This window comes from Gymnogyps californianus, chromosome 6 (genome assembly GCF_018139145.2).
Source record: "Gymnogyps californianus isolate 813 chromosome 6, ASM1813914v2, whole genome shotgun sequence".
NCBI lineage: Eukaryota > Metazoa > Chordata > Aves > Accipitriformes > Cathartidae > Gymnogyps > Gymnogyps californianus.
Genome location: NC_059476.1, coordinates 38,722,730 through 38,739,610, shown reverse-complemented (window position 1 = coordinate 38,739,610; position 16,881 = coordinate 38,722,730). Strand labels below are relative to the sequence as shown.

Below are 16,881 nucleotides of genomic sequence, written 5' to 3'. Positions count from 1 at the left end.
GACAGGGGTTAGAGATGGACAACAAGAATTCGGAAGTATAAAGTTGCCACTAAAGTTCAAGGAGTTTGGACTGCAGAGAGGTGAGGTAGAATGAGATTGAGTTAGACAAATCTACCCTGGAAAAATTGGGTTAACAGGAGTTCTTGAATCTTGTCCTTGAAGACAAGGATAACCAGCAGTTAGTGGTGGAAAACAGAGGTACTTGAACCTTAAAACATTACAGGGAAGGTAATGAACACTGAAGCTCCATAAAATTCTCCACTGATGAGTAGTTAGATCAAGTTTAGATACTTTAATTCAAGAACTTGATTGCATTTAAACCCTCTTGTGGCCTGTACTATACAAAAGGTCAAAATAAATCAAAGGACTCTTCTAATGTAGTATGTGAAGAAAACTTCTAAGCTAACGTTCAGAACAAAGCTGCTCTTTTGGAAGCACTTCAGCTGATCTTGCTTCTTGGATAATCTTACTTTTCCATCAATTGGACTGTTATTTCTGTGGGGCTGTACTTATTCCAACTATTTACGTTTGTTTAGCAACTTCACAGTGGAGACCTTCAAGACTCTGGAATTGCTCACAAGAGAATTTGCCATCGAAGAATAAGCAATTCCATGCTGCCTCTTCCACTGCTTTGAAGTAACATATGAGGCATTTCTGCTTTTAATTTTGAAAGAGAGTATTTTTAGTGAAGGAAGCCTGATGGAATTAATTAGGGAAGACAAGCGCAGTGTGGTTCCCTTTCAACGGATTGCTATCAAAGTTTCCATTATATTCTAAATTAGTTTAACTAGAAATGCATGCCAACACAATTTATTCATTTTGCTCACTTGAGCATCTGCCTTTTGTACAGCCTTGTTCATTCTAGAACTTATGACCCTTCCCAGAAATGCAGTTTTCTTGTTTGTGGCTTGACCCCTGTAGCTCCAGTTCTGAATAGCGTAGTTGTTGACTGGTATGTTTCAAGCAAGAAAACAAATAATGGATCTTTCAATTTCCATATATGAGATCGAAACTAATCCCAGGGGCCAGCAGAGACCTTTAACATGTTAAAACTCTTCTAAACACCTGGGCAGTTTGGCTGTTGCCACTCTTTTCACTGACCAGCTTTATGGAATAGTGAGGAGCCTAAGAAAGAGGGCCTTTATTTTCTCTGTGTTAGTGGAGGGTGTGCAGTTCATTTCAGAAGTCAGCAGCCCACAGGCTAGCAATGTTTCCAGTGTGAGTCTTAACTCTTTTCTGGTCAGTGGGAAGGAGGTGTGGCTCAGGAGGAATAGTATTTAACTAGAGCTAGCTGTGTTTGAGTGCAGTTTGGTGTCAGGGATACTACCTGCTATTTGAAGTCCCTGTGCTTACACCGGTCTCCTGCAAATAAACTGTTTTCAGCATCCTTGCCATGTAAGTGGATGTCAGCCTCCCCTGTTGCCATGAAAGATCACCTCCCTGCATGACGCTTGCCTCCTGCCTTTCCTTTCTCGCACTGCAGTATAGGAGTAACAGTTATCTCCAGGGCATGTGTTAGTTGCAGTGGTGGAAAAGCATTTTTTATGAATGTTTGCGCAGCTCCTGCTGCAGTGACTTATCTAACTCATATGAGAAACTGGATTTTGTTTTTAATAGCAGCAGGAGTCAGGGCAGGCCCTTTGTACCACCTCGGGATCCCTTGGGATGCTGCACAAGCTGCAGCAACAGCTGCCCTCCCTCTTTCCTTTTACATCTTTGGAATGGAACACAAGAGCAGCTGTTCTGGCAGGTCCAAGATGGAAATTTATTTCTTTTTCCAACTTTGTTTATTCCCCTCAGCAAATATCACCATGGAGGGCAGCTGGGGTTCTCGGCTTAAACAGCAGAATACAGAGCTATTGAGAAAAGTGAATTGCTCAAGAATATGAAGCCAGGGGTGCAAAGTCTAAAACATCACCTTTAGTTGATGTGCGTCAAGTGTGTTCCTCAGCCAGCAGCTGAGGAACCTGATTACCACCTCCTGAGGATGGAGAAGGTATCCTGTTACAAATTCCAGGTGCCAATAGTGGATAATTAATTCAACAGCAAAACTGTGCTTTCAGGGCAAATAACTGAGATTGCTGTTGTGGTCATGATTCAGTTTATCTTGTGTTTGAACTCTTACAGTAACATACAGTAACAGCCTGTCCTGTTGAAACAGGATAGAAATAACAGGCAGATGTAGGAATACGTGCTGGCTATGCTTCCAGGCTAGGAAACTGTCTTGTGGAGTGCAGTGTCATGGAAAAGGGTGTCATGAATAACTTAGAGGTTTATGGTGTGAAACTGCAGCTAAGAAGCGAAGTAATTAATGGAGGCAGAAGAATGTCACATTGTGTGTTACTCCTGTGTAAAGGGTGGATTGCTGTTTGGAATAGAGCCTATGCTTAAGTGGGTCAATACTCCCAGATGGATATTCGTAATTTTGCAAGCATACAAGGATGGGAAGTGAAGAGCAAAGCTAATGTGAAGGTAAAGCTCAGTTTATTCAGAAAAAAATATGTCGGTGACTTGACCACTGTTGCAGGTAGGAGGCAGAAAATGAGATATTTCCAGTAAAGACTTTATAATTTGATGGGAAAAAGGAGTAATGATATCCAATGACTGCAGTGATGTTAATCTAAATTAGTTCAGACTAGACTTTTTCTTTTTTAATTGGTGAGGGTTATTAACCTTACCTGCAGTTATAAGCCCATACAGTTATAGTGTTGGAATATAATCTAGTTTAGGCATTCTCCATGCTGCATACTAACAGCAGCCATATTTAACTATCATATTTCCTCAGATCATTACTGCATACCCCTTGTGACTGTAGACATATTTTCTTTTACTAATAAAAACATCCTCGGTTTTTGTTGTTCAGACACATCAGTTACTGAATTTTGTGTAGTATCTATTTGCTTTTGCTGTGTTCCTGTTAAACAAATCAGTCAACAATGTTTCATAGGTAAAGCTGCATAGCTGTTCTTGTCCTAGTCCAACACATTTATTTAGCACCCTGACTGCAGTGTCCACCTTACCATTTATGAGTTTTTAGCTTCCCATTCCTTAAAACATCTTGTTGAGATTCTTAGACTTATTAATAAAAGTGATGTGTGAATTTGCTTCTGTCCCTATCCCAAACCTCATCTTTCTTCTTTTTCTGCTTCTGTTAATATACTAGTAAATCTTCTGGGTCCCTTTGCACCATTTCCACTAATAGAAATAGGCCCACCTTTGCATTTCCTGCCACTAGAATGACCTTACTGTGTATCACTTCTTTTTCCCCAATCACTTCAAATCTTATTGAAAAATCTCTTCCTTGCCTTGCCTCCTAACTTCTGCTATTTCTCTCTGTAGCTGTATTTTCTTTAGATGTGAAGTTTTGTGGAGATCGCTGTATAAAAAGATGCTATGTACAGTTGAGCACAGGGACCAGTGGAGAAGGATGTTGTATCAGCATTTTCTGTTCCTGTGCCAATACTGCTCTCCCTGTGAGGGAGCTAGGGAGGCTGTGTTTCTGCTCCTACGATCTTTCTCATGTTTGTGGCAGCTGACACCAACTTCAGTTTCTCCATGTAATGATGATTCTGGACATCCCTGAGTGAGTGCTCCTGACTGTCTAAAAAATACCACTGATGGGTCTTAAAGAAAATGCAAGTCACACCGTTTCCAGATTGGCAACCTGGCCTCTTAACAGTAGTAGTTTTGGTGGTGCTCAGTCATTCCCAGGTGTATGCATTGTTGCATGAATGACATCTGGCAATATTTTTTCCCTTACACAGCTGCTTGCCATCTGCTGCTAAGTTGAAAAGCGAACAAGTTTTACGTGGGAGATGAAGGTTGGGGCTGCTGAATTCATTTCAGCAGTGCTTCAGACTGAAGCACAGGAATTGTATTTGTATAATTACAAGTTGTTCTGACAACCTGTCCCTTGCAGCTGCCAGAGTTGAACTGCTCATGGTTACTTGAAAAATGATTACCTGAAAAATTACTTCAACACGGTCATGTGGTCAGGGCGTTCCATTAAGTGCCCATGTCCTCTCAGGCTAAACATCAGATTCAGCATGTGTCCACCGTGTCTCAGAGCATGTTTTAAGGTGAAGTAATTTCTTGATGTAAGAGCTTCCTCCTTGACCTGTAATGCTGCAGTCAGACCTTCTGCCATTCACAATGGATGAGTACCCCTCTGGGTAGGAAGATGTGACCGACCTTTCCATGCAGCAATAGAGCAGCCCAAGGTGATGGGAGAGGATGCGGTAAGTGAATTCTCAATCTATGCCATTTCCAGGTAAGATTTTTCTGAGCTCCCTCAGTCAGAGATAGGCAAGTTGTGTCATGTGGTTTGGTTACTTTAATCCTCTGCTGGCAGCTGTTGGAGATAAACATAACTTTTATGCCCTGCTGCTTTTGGTAGGTAGGTGGAATGCTGCTCTGAACCTGCCTGCATGGCTCTCCAAAAAGCTATTTCAGATTAATCAGATGAATATTATTATTTTATAGCTGCCCACGTATCCTGCTCACTGGTAATACTTGTAAACAACTGGGCTTGTAATGCCACAGGCTGACTGCTTTGCAGTGATAGGTCTTGCTGTAAGTCCCAAGCCCTTGCAGTCTCTGAAAGCAGTGGAGTCTCAGTGATTTATACAAGCCAAATGTCCCCAAAGAGGATTCATTTAATGGATGTGTTTTTGAGAGAAATATGTTGCTATGTCCCTTTTGCCTGCCTGATATCTTTTACATGGGAAAGCCCTGTTGTGTTCTGTTGAAGAACCGTCTATCAGGAATTGCCTGTTTCTTTTTCCAGGTCACCTGCCTTTATGGAGCATGTTCTGTCTTGACTGCGGCGAGTGTTATTCAGGCTTCAGCCAGATTTCTGAGGCAAACGCAGGAGAGAATAATGTCTCTCTCATCTTGTTTTTCTGTCCTGTTCATAGCTGTGTATTGCCTATAATCGTTCCTGCTTTCTTAACATCAGGAACAGAGGCCACCATTATTGTTTCACACCTAAGTCAAAAGGGTATGGATTAAGAATTTTATAAAACAATTTAAAAATTAAGGCTCTTCAAAAGATATGATGAGAATATTGCTTTGTAGTTGTTCTTGCTCTACCAAAAAAAAGTATTTGAGTAGATTGAAGACTTTTTTTCTTACTGATAATTAAAAGGAACGTGGAGACGTTTAAAACTGTGTTTTAAACAGTGAGTCACAGAAGCAAACAAATGAGAAAATAACTTTGCTTTTCCTCTAACTTTCTTCTTGTAGACAACAGGCAGTAACTGATGAAATCTGAAAAAGCCTGGTATAGTCAGAGCATTAGACAGACTGCAACTCTTCAGAGTTGTCCTGAAGTCTGTGGATATCTAGCAGCTTCAGCCTGGGCAGTGTCTGGCCCACCGGCACCGAGCAAGGGGGCAGCAGTAATGCTCACACCTCCTGTGACCAGCCTGCCTTCTGCTGTGGTGCCCACATCACCCCAAAGGGACACCCTACCAAGGCAAGTCTGTGTCAGCAATGTAGAAGGGACAGTTCAGAAGGAGCTGGTGTCAGTCAATACTTGCTCTCTTTCAGTTAGAGCTCACTGATAGCTTGCATGTTGACGTTAAAAAACATAACTCGATAAGCAGAGTAACCCAGTGTTTCTCAAACACAGGTGAATTTTCTCTGATGTCGAATCTGATCACACTGCAGCTAGTTTGAGAAAGACATACACTGCAAATATGTACTGTAAAAGTACAAAGAACACACAAAGCTCAGATTACTGCAGAAGTCACACAGCCGTTCCTCCTTTCGCTCACAGGTACTACTTTTTGCTGCTTTTACTTTTTAGTCCTTTTTCTGCCACTGGAAGAACAGATCATGTGTGGATATTAAAAAGTACTGAGTACATTGAACTGGATGTTGTACACTGGAAGCAAGCTTGGGGCACATTAATGAACCACATAAGGGCGAGTTGGGAAGGCATTAAGAAGTAGGAAAGAGGATGAGAAGCGGGAATATCTTGCTGGCAAGTATCTAACTTTTCAGTATCTTCTACTCCAGAGAAGGGGAAGAAAGGAGTGAGGCTGAAAATGAAAATGGCAGATTCCAGAGATGAGAGAGGAAGAGGTAAATGCTAGGGAATTAAAATGGTGTGATGGGAGAGAAAGCAGGAGGAACTACTACAAAGAGAGGCAGCAAGACATGTTTCAAAGGAAACTGGATGCGGGAGTGTTGCAGTTAAGTTCAGTGGTGTGTGGGCTCCTGTGGTGTGTCTGGCAGGGCTGGAGGGGAGGAAGCGGTGCCCTTAGCTGTACCAGAGTACATTCTTACCAGGATGACTGACAGATCGAGTTCACAAACATGAAAGACATGCTCTGGCACGTGGGTTTTATTGGCTGAGAGTTAGTGGGGGTGGGAAAGGTGTTTGCACATGCCACATTGGCCTGAAAGAATCCCCTCCCAACCTCCTAAAGTAAAATTAACTCTGAGGAAACAAAGCATGTCTCAATGGTGTGAGAAAGCCTTCTTTTTTACTTATTGCTCAGTTGTCATGACTCCAGATTTTTACCACTGCTCAAAAGGTCTTTCACCTACAATGAATCCTAATGGTGGCAGTCCGTGATACATTCCTGTTTCCCCTTAAAGTATCTGTACTGATGGCTTTGCAATCTTGGCGTTTGAACTCTGACCAAGTAGGCAGAAAGGACTGTCAGCCTGAATCAGCAGCAGATCAAACGTCCTTCCATCTGTCTCTTTTACTAAGCTTTCCTTGCCCAGGCTGTCTCTTTGTTGCTCTCCCTCCAGAGAAGTGATACCATTTCATCAGTAAAATGAGACCAGCCCTCCAGGCAAGCCACAGACTTTTGGCACAGGGTAAGAGGCATTGTGCCTTTCAGGATTTTTCTCTGTTGGAAGTGCAGTCCTTTCTTGCAGCAGTTCCTCTCACCTTTGCATTATCTGGGTTCTTCTAATATGCTTATATATAGGTTTTGCTCTTCCACAGTCTACCACCAGATAGCTCTGTTCTCTTTTCCTTGGGGTGGAAGTAACACTGTCTTACTGGTGGGGAAAATGGTGCCTCTAGAGATATTTTTAGTTGCTCAGATATCTCAACGAAGTAGGAGCCCACTTAACATTTGCAAAAAAAATAGGATGTTTTATATGAAACTGGAGGATTGAATAGGAGATTTTTTTTCTGGTTTTTTGATAGTTCTTCCAGATCCATATAAATGTGAACGCTGAAAGGTGCCACTGTCCCTTTATTTCTTTCTGGAAAAATTGTGCATTTGATGTCCATCCAAGATGGATAAAATGGAGCAAAATGGGACATAGGTGCCAGGGGCTCGCTGTTCTGTTGCTTGCTGGGCAACAGCAGCAGCTGGTCACAGTAAGTTTGATGCTTTGGGACTAAGAATTTTATTGTACGTTTACCGCAAGTCATGGGATCTCAAAGGTGATCCACTGTATATGGAATTGTCTGAGGATGATCAATTTAGAAATGGCTTTGTAGGTCTATGTATGAGTGTAAGAAAGACTGCCATCGGTCTGGTGTTATCCTCACTGTAACAGACTTTGCCTTCAGTAACTTCAGAAGCTTTTGTATCGAGGTTTTGTAGTTCTGGTAGAATCGAAGACTTGATGAAGTCATGCCTAAGCCGGCTGGGAAGTCTGCTGCTTAACCCACTCACAAATCAGCTGGCGAGCAATGGCCTGTTTGGGAGGGAACCAGGGTAAAAAACTACCATCGTCTTGCTTTGAAGATCTGGGCGCTCTCTTGAGACCCTCCATGATTTCCTCCAGGCTAAACCAACAGGCGTCCTCTAGTTCCAGGGTGTTCATACTGATCTGGAAAGAATTGAGAGAGTACCAGTTCTGTAAATCAGGTTTAAATGTGGGCAGCGGTACCTGGCTTGTTCTTGCACCCGCAAAGATCCTATGCTAGAATACCCAGAGTGCTTTATCCATGCCTGAATTAAGTGCTGATGCCAATACAGGAAAGGACATTATTATCCACCAGTGCTTTGTTGTCTTGGTTTCCTTAGGGAAGCCACAAATCAGGTAGCCCTATTCCATCATGGCACTGGCCTGCAAAGTACCAGTGGCTGAGCACAGTAATTATGGCAGAATCTGCATGTTCTAGGGCAAATATGATATTAATACTAGAGAGTACCTCCTCGGCAAAGTTCAGAGGAAAAAATATAGGGGTGTTGGGCTCTGGGCTGTGTGACCTGTGCAGAATCTGGCACGTTGCAACAGAAGATATGATTATTTTGAAGTTTGTTCTTCGCTTGTAGAGAAAGCCGATGGAAAACTGCATTTAGAGAGGGTCTGATGCTCTCCAAACTAAAGTCTGTGGACTGAAAGAGATTTTGCTACGTAAGGCGGGCAGTGAAATGCCTCAGGGGAACCTGAGTCTGCTCACCTCAGTCTGCTGTGTTCTCACCAACGCGTGACAAGCTATCATTAAGCAGCTGCTGGGAAAGGGCCAATGCTGGGAAGCTGAGTACCAGAGTGACTCCACCTCCAGGCCTACCTCTTCTGCCACCTCTCGCCGGACTGTCTCCTCCACGTTTTCACCTAGAAGCAACCAAAGTTAGGTAAGGACGGCCTGGCCTCAGGGCAGCAAACCGTGGCAAAGAGAATGTAGGCACACTCATTTCTGAGGTGTTCCAGCCCTGACCGCTCCCGCACATGGAGGAGCTCCGACTGTGCTGACCTGGAAACTCTTGTCAGCAGGATGCTCAATTAAATTCATCAACAATACCTCCCTCCCTTGAACAGAGGCATCAGAGGCATTTTTGGCTTTGTCTGTATACAGCTGGTGGACAGAACAATGCTGCTTCTCTTCATCATTTCCCTTTTTAAGCCATTTTCCCTCCTGTAACAAGAGGTCTGTTTTTCTTCTGAGCCAGACTGCACTAGACACAAAATGGACTAAAAATGTATCTGGGGTTCTAACCTGGGGAGTCTTATACTTGTATTTACCATCAGGGACTAGAGCAACTGATAATACACCCATAATTCCCATTCTCTTCAGATACATACAGCTGTATTGAATTCTGTCCAAATGGCAACACCGATCTATTTAGATCCAGTATGTTTTTCCCTGATACCACCTATGTTTCCATTGTCCTCTGTGAACAGGCATTTGCTTGATGTCCCATCGCTCTGCCCCCACGGCCTGCATGTCCGAGGCCACCACGCTGGATCAGAGACCGCCTTACCTAAGTCACAGAAGCCTGACAGAGCGGTGTACATCCCCTCTGGAAATGAGGGCTGTCGTGCGAGGAGGCACCGGCTCCCGTCAGACACCAGGATGATAACCACCGGAGACATCTAGCAAATGCATCAAAAAGCAAAGCAAGGAGTTCAGACCAAACAAGTAAGTGCAAATTGTTGCTTTTCCTAGCCGGTTTGGGGGTCACTGGATGAACACTAAAGAAAAAGTACCCACATGCAAAGCACTCCTGCTGCCTTTTACAGGTTCCCCCCCATGCGACGCAGCAGCACTGGCTTGTCGCCACAGAGACCCTGTGTTACTTACCTTTGCTGTTCAGGTGCTCACCTGTGGATAGTAAATTATTCCACTGGCATGGCAGACCCGCTTGCTGCCAGCTACGTTTTTCTGAGTGGGCTGCCCAGTTTTGCTACAGTACTGGTGGGAATCGTGCCACCGGAGAAGGGACTGGGCCTGCGAACACCAAGAGAGAAACGCAAATCTTACTTATACCTGGGGCAAAGAGATGATTCAGAGCAGTCTCCCTGACTGATACTTTGCTGTCTTCGCCCCAGCATGCAGTCATGTGGATAAACTCTGACTGTGTTTGGAAGCCTCAGAAAGGTAAATTAAGTACGGGCGCTGCTTTGAAAAATGGCAGATTCTGCAATCGATGTTTCATGCTTCTTGCTTTAGCATCCAAATTTGAGCATGTTCGGGGGCGGTGGGGAAGAGTTGTTCTTTACTGGGATATAATGGGAGTAGTAATGGGAAATAAACTATTCTAAGGAGCCTCCAACCCTAAATACGTTCTTGAAAAAATAGCGCAAGCACCACAAACATTACAGAGCAGGAAAAGAAATATGAGCTATTTCTACTTATGGGTCAGGACAGCTGTTTTTCACACACAGGTCTCTTCTTAGGGCTTCCAAACACAGGGCATCTGCAGAGTAACAGCTTATAAGTGAGTAGTTTTAAAAGAGCAGCTCTGAGAGAAGCCCTGTAAGTTTGTTTGGGAAATTCAGTTTGCCTAGAAGACCACAGAAAACTAGTGCCTGATAGTTGTTAAGCTGAGGACAAACTGGGATTGCTGTGACTACCGATAAGATCAGTATATTTCACACTGGACATACAGCAGGTTGATGCTAAATGGCTAATTACTGCGGTCATTTTTAAGCCACTTGTCTGTTTCTCTTTCCATTGCAGCTTGCTTTTGGGATCGCAAATTTGGGAAAACTACTGTAATTTATAGTGTGTTTGTACTTAGGTCACTGAAAGTGTACAGTAGGTACTTCCACAATACGTATTAAATCATAAAACAATATGGAAGACAAGGGGAAGAGTTGATGTTTAAAATCACAGCTTCTTAAAGTAAAAAATCCTGTACAATACCGAAGCCAGCAAAGGAGAATCCTTCCCATCCACTACGAAGAGAGCCTTTCGTAAGTCAGTAAACGATCCCTTGAGTTCAGACTCAATGACTGATTTCTCCAAGGCTCCTGTTTAAAAAAACAACAACAAAAAATCTTTGATCTCCTAAATTGCATTTACTATCCCAACTTTACGCCCTTCATTGTTCCGGTACACAATTTCTGGAAGTTCCCGTGGAAGTGACATCACACCAGTGGTAACATTCCCAAATGTTAAGTGACCTGCCAACAGCCCACCTTTACTAACACAGGCACAGAAACAGCAGTGCAGTTCTGTGGCTCTGACCCGCCACGCTCACAACAGCTCCTGCAGAGACTCAACCGAGTCCTCTTTGGCAGTAAATGTTCACCCAGCAAGGACTAGGGATGCTGCCTAGGCAGCATCTTCATCTCAGTGCATCAAACGTGATGCTGACACAGATGGAAGAGGAGTCATCCCAACCTAAATCCAGGGCAAAGTGTGGTACGTGCTCGTCTGAACAACCGATCAGCACCGACTTCTCTATCCACTGTTCAATCTCTTTGAATTTCTCCAGGATCCTTTTCGTCTCTAAACAGCAGGGGAAAGGGGAAGAAAAAGCTGTGATGAAAGCAAATTCATACAACCATGATGCTCTCTCTGGATCTTCAAGGCACGTGCAATTTTGGCTCCAGGCAGGGTGCTCGTGTGAGAGAGGGGACCAGACAAGTGGTCCCACCCAGATGGAGACCAAAAGTCTGGCTTTCCTCCGAGCTGTTGGAAGTTTTGACCATGTCAAGCTAAAGATGCAGATGTTGTAATGCTTGGGGAGCAGCTGTCCATTCTGTTTCTGTCCTACACCAGCCAATACCTTTCTCTCAAAGAAAACTTTTCCTGCGTTATGCCAAATAACCGTTGTCAGTTAGACCTCGCTTGTTTTCCTGCCAGCCCTCTCCCTTCAAAAGGCATGGTCCCAAACGTACAAAAATTATCATCTCAAAACAGATCAGGTATATGTTGATACCGTATCTGTGTGAAGAGGACGAGCTTGTGTCCGCATGCCAAGGTTTTAACTCTAGTTGTTAACAAATAGCGTGCTGCATATAGCAGGATGTTCTTGCACAGCTTGATAGATTTTCAACCCCCATGTAAGGGGCTGCTTATTGCAAATGACTCTGTATCATTTCAGCTGTGTGATCCAGGAGGTGTTTCTTTCCGGACACCTGCTTACCTTCTGCACTGAGCTGTGGTACCAAATATTTCTTCCCAACTTTCTGCAGGAAGGGGGAGAGATTGTGAAAGAGGTAGAAAGTTCCTGAGGTCTGGGCTTGTCTACAAAGGCTATCATCTTCCTTTAGCTCACTTAAGTATCTGCAGTGAGGAAAGAATTGGGAAGATGAATTCAAAATCATGTTGAGATTACCTGTGTTACACTTATTTGGACGCATTTATTTTGCACAGAGCAGGGGGCCTGAACAGACAGTACAGATTTTATGTATTCTATATGCTTCTAGAGTTTTCGACAGCTGAGTCTACTCTTTGGTGGGCTGTAGCCTCTAGCGAAGGTGCCGTGTGGCAGAAGATATTGCAATTCTTACTACCACACAAGTAGCCTCAAGTCTTGGACATCCAAGAAGGTCAGTAACCAAGTCTCTTAATCCAAGAGGTCTGCTTTATAGACATGATCACTTGTGTGCTGGAAACCTTGATCTTCCCTTTTATCCCCCCAATCTGGATGGCTCCAAGTCCTGTTTGGCAAGGCTACCGAGCACTTCAGATGTTAAATACGCTTCCCATCAGGCTACGTGCATTACTGCAGGGTATGTTCTACCTGTCACACTGATGTGAGGGGTAAAGACCAAGCTGAAGTCTTGGGGCCCAGCTGGCTGGGGCCTGAGTTAGGAAAAGCAATCATTGGAAAAAGGGTGTCAGGATGTGCTTCTTTCAGACTGTTTGAAGTAGTATTTAAAATGAGGCAAGGAGCATCACTTCAAGTCTGCCTTGTATTTTAAGAGATCTTTAGCTAGGACAGCAAGCATAGGCATTCATTAACAGAGCTTCAGCTTGAGAGAACCAGTTCTTATCAGTGGTGAAGGGAGCGGAGAGATTTTGACTGTTACCATTTACAGAGCTCACAAAACATTACTATATTATCGCTGAACTGTTAAAAGATTAACCCCCGGGTTAGATTTAGGTAGGGCTGCTTGTGACAGTGGACACAAGAGTGCCAAACTCTGGTCTTCTCACTGTACACAAGAATCAGATGAGAACTTACCTCATTTTTCTAACATAGGTAGAGTGTAACCTGCAGAAGAGAGAGGAAGCTCTTCTATACACTGCTTGATAAATCGCAGCCATAACCAACACCTACAGGTAGCTGTCTCTGCCTAAAAAGAGAAGCATAGAATATAATGCAGCGGCCCTACAAAGTTAAGTTTGATTTAAAAGGTGCAGTAACGCACTGCTACCAGAAATCTCCCTCTCGCAGTCTGCAGAATGCTGGCATCTGCTTTCTAAAATTATCACTTTGGTCTTAGTCTCTAGTCACACATCAAACTCAGTTTCAGGCAATTTTTAAGACTATTTAAAGATACCTCAGTTTGTTTCCATCTGTGAGTGTGCACAGGTCTTACAGACATTGCTGTAAGACTAGATTAAATGTTCCTATCCTGAACTCCTGTATCCCTGGGGAAAAGAGCAGTGAAGGTGGCTGCTCTCTTGTTTGTTTCCTACACAGTTGTAATGGCCTCGATCCAACTGAACATCCTATTGCAGCACACAGTAGATCTGTGGGAAAGGCACTGATGCCAGAAGAGAATGAAAGACAAAATATCAGCTGCGGAAGAGAATTCCCCGAGTTAGATGAGAGACAGCGGTTGCAGCTGAATTGGATCATCTCCAGCTATGAATGTTTTTTGTGCCAAAGGATCCTACCACATTTTCAGCTCAGGCAGTCACAGACTGCAGTCTGAACTCAGCTTCAGGATGTCAGAAAATAGCCAGAAACGCTACCATCTCTAGCAGTCATCTGAAACAAAAATGAACTATGAGTCATAATCCTTAATGATGATTTTGAATATTTCACTTTTCAACCATAGAACTCGAAGCCCTTTGAGGAGGAAGTTACGTTTGTTTCAATTTACAGACACATAAGCAGTGCCAAAGAAGAGTCTGAGAGTCCTTCCTTTCGGTAAAGGTCAGTGATGGCTCCCGAGCCTGGGTGGTGCCTGAGCAGAGGCTCCTCTCTGTACATGCAGGCAGTTTCTGCAGCCAGCGGCGTGGAGGCTTTGCCTTGCGGCTTCTGACATCTCTGCCCCGGATCCCTCTTTCCCACTGTCTCAGCTGAGGGTGGTCTTCACCGGGATGATCCCTGGGGAGACAGGGGAGCCAAGCCTGCTGCTGAAGCCGCTGAGGAGAGCATCAGCGTCCCTGCTCGGCGCTTCAGCCGCAGCAGGGGGAACCTGGCGTGCTGCCGACAGGCTCGGGCAGATGCACGCGAGGACGGCAACTGTCGCAGAGAGCGCGTCTGAAACAGTTTTGTGGTGCGATGATTACGTGTCTGTCGCTTCTCCGCCCCCACGTCTCGTATAGCCTGGCGTGTGAAAATCTCCAGCACAGCAGCCAGCACTGCATCAAGGAGTTCTGCACTTTGCTCTGGAATGAGCAGCAGAATGTGACCGGGGTGGGGACAAGAGGAATAGCTTGTACCTGGAACGATGAAATGCAATGCGTGCAGGCGTTTAACCCCTTCCTTCCTAGGAACCACAACGCCAGATTTTGGTTGGGATCATTGAAAACTCAGAGATGGAGACAGTAAAAACTTGATCTCAGGAGGCCAGCCCAAACTCCCCTGTCTTGCCTGTAAATCCCACGGGCGCTGTACAGCCGGCAGGAGGTGGATCTAGGCCTGTCATTCCCCACGCGTTTTCCCCACTTACTGCGCTCTGTGCAGAAGGAGTGCTGTCTCCAGCAGCAGGGATCAGCTATGGGAGTCCCGCGTTGACCTCAGTTAGAAGCACTGCTCCTACAGCAGACAGCGGAGCAGCTGTCTTACTGGGTCTGAGTCGCTCTTCCCCCACTGGGAGAGCTGGGAAATGTAGTTCTGCACAGGCTGCTCGCAAGCCCTTGGCAAAGCTAGATGGCTGACTGTCTGCTCCAGATTTTTATTAACTTCTGGAGTTAGTGAGGCTGCCTGAGAGTAAACTCTCTTTTTTTTTTTGTTTTCCCACACACCTGCTTCTCTCTCTCAGAAATCCACGTGGTGTATTTTGCCAAGCAGAAGTTGTTACGAGAACAATGCTACTGCAGTAATTTGAGCTGTTCTTAGCACATGAGTTTGTTCCTGTTAGTTTCTCTTTTTTCTTTTTGCTTTTTTTCTTCCAAGCTTCTCTGTTTTTTGTATCAGTAACGTAAGAGCATTGTTTAAAGTTAAGGACCATATGTCCTCAAACAGGAGAATATGCCAAGAGCTGTATATATCTAAAGGACGGAGCTGTTCAGTGTTCAAGCACCCAGTCCCGCAGTTGAATTTGTAAGTGAATAGCTCTGATCAGAAAGCGCGCTTTGCCAAGACAGATGTCAGAATAATGACAAATGATTTTCATGCCTTTATAACTGAACAAACAGATTCCTCTCAAGTACTGAAAACATTATTCTGGGCTGGAACCTACCTGCCTATATTTAGCACAAAGAGAATTTTATAAACATATGAAAGTAAATGTTTTCAGGGCAGCCTTTCGCTTTTTGGTCTTGAATTGAGACATTCTAATCAAGAATTCACGTCACATAATTTGAGAGCATAGCTTGTAAAAACAGTAAATAGAATATGCAGGGAAATAGCACTCTTGTTACCAGCGTTACTTACAAATTTAGGTTTAATTATGCTTGACTGCTATTTGTGTGCTTCCTGAAACAGAGCAAGCCCAATCTTATTAATGCACTAGGCTAATTGGATTAATGGACAAAACACATCTTCCCTTAATAAGATAAAGGATTGAAATATAATCTCTAAGGGAAGTATCCACCCTGCTGTTAAAACAAACTAACATTTATTGACCCTAACTGCCCTCAGAAATGGATCTTGCAAGAAGAGCTGGTTTTAGAGGGAAGCAGTTGGGGGAGATATTTTGGACCTCAAATCTTGGGACACCTTCTCAACCTTCTTCAGCCCAAAGCAATCAGTCATTTGGTAAGTGCACCCCTATCCATGCGAAGGATTAAAAGCCAGAGCACTATGCTGCAGTGTAAAGACTCCTTTGAAGGCAGTGCAGTGCTGTAGCCTCTCGTTGCTATATGCAGCTGAAAAAAATCATGGATTAGCCCAATCGCATATACCTGGCCTCTGTGCTGTGCGAAGATATGCAGAGAAAATTAGATTAGAGTCACTTCTGTGACTGATCTGACCGGTGGGAAGCCATGCAGTCTATGAGAGATTCCTTGTGCCTTCTCCAAGGGTCCATACACCTGCTTGTGATTGCACATTACCCAATTAACTATTTCTGCAGCACATAAGCAGGGGAGATGATTTTGAAAATAACAGAGGGTTTCTTGTCATTTATTCACGTAATTATTTAATCTAAGGAGCACAAATATCAGTTGTCACTTCAGCACTGAGTTGCTTCTTTGTAAGTATTTTTGAGCTGGGCTCTGAGTTGTGTGACTTGCATCTATAAACCGTTATTTGTCCCCTGCCGATACCATACTCCATGTGAGACACAATCCTGTGAGCAAAGTGAAGGCCTGGCTGTACAAATGCATCTCTGACAGCTTCCTGTAGCTTACTAATTTGAGCTTTGGCAGACCACCAGAGGAAGTGAATCCCTGAGACTCTCCTGATGCAAGAAGAGCAAACAAAAGTAGCAGGCAAGGAGGACACAAGCAGTGGGAACAAATACTTGTGATCTCTTACATGGACAAGACTGCAGAATAGACAGATCTTTGGTCCTGTGTTGCTAAGATTTTTTTTTTAAATCTGGGTTTGTAAAATACTCATATTGGTATTAGCAGTTGGTAAAAGATTTTTCAAGCCAAAGAAGTGGCTGGAAAATGTAATTCTAGGCTAATAATGGTTATCCTGGTAATCTTGCTTTTTCTTGCTGTTCTGTGTCTTTCCAGCTGCCCCGAATAAGCAGAAACAAGCATTAAAATTGCTAACAGCTGGCCCTTGCAAAAGTTAATTGCTTTAAATACATAAAACTAGCAAACTCACATTGAAAACTTATGGTCAAGCCACAAGAAACCTCTTGGTAAAAAAATATTTCTTTTTTAGGAAGAGCCCAAGGAAAGATAAACCACTTCTTTAAAGAGAAAGTTAA

The 16,881-nt window shown here is 43.8% G+C and overlaps 1 protein-coding gene across 1 annotated transcript; it reads right to left on the bottom strand.

Moving 5' to 3' along the window:
- Window positions 1–6,352: 6,352 nt before the first annotated feature.
- NUDT13 (nudix hydrolase 13) lies at window positions 6,353–12,868 on the bottom strand. The gene is made up of 8 exons (XM_050898925.1): window positions 12,843–12,868; window positions 11,799–11,938; window positions 11,021–11,158; window positions 10,571–10,674; window positions 9,527–9,652; window positions 9,186–9,297; window positions 8,384–8,538; window positions 6,353–7,806 (listed from the first exon to the last, which is right to left on the bottom strand). The coding sequence occupies exons 1-8, from the start codon at window positions 12,845–12,847 to the stop codon at window positions 7,612–7,614; spliced, it is 975 nt and encodes a 324-aa protein (XP_050754882.1). The 5' UTR covers window positions 12,848–12,868; the 3' UTR covers window positions 6,353–7,611.
- Between the last annotated feature and the right edge of the window lie 4,013 nt (window positions 12,869–16,881).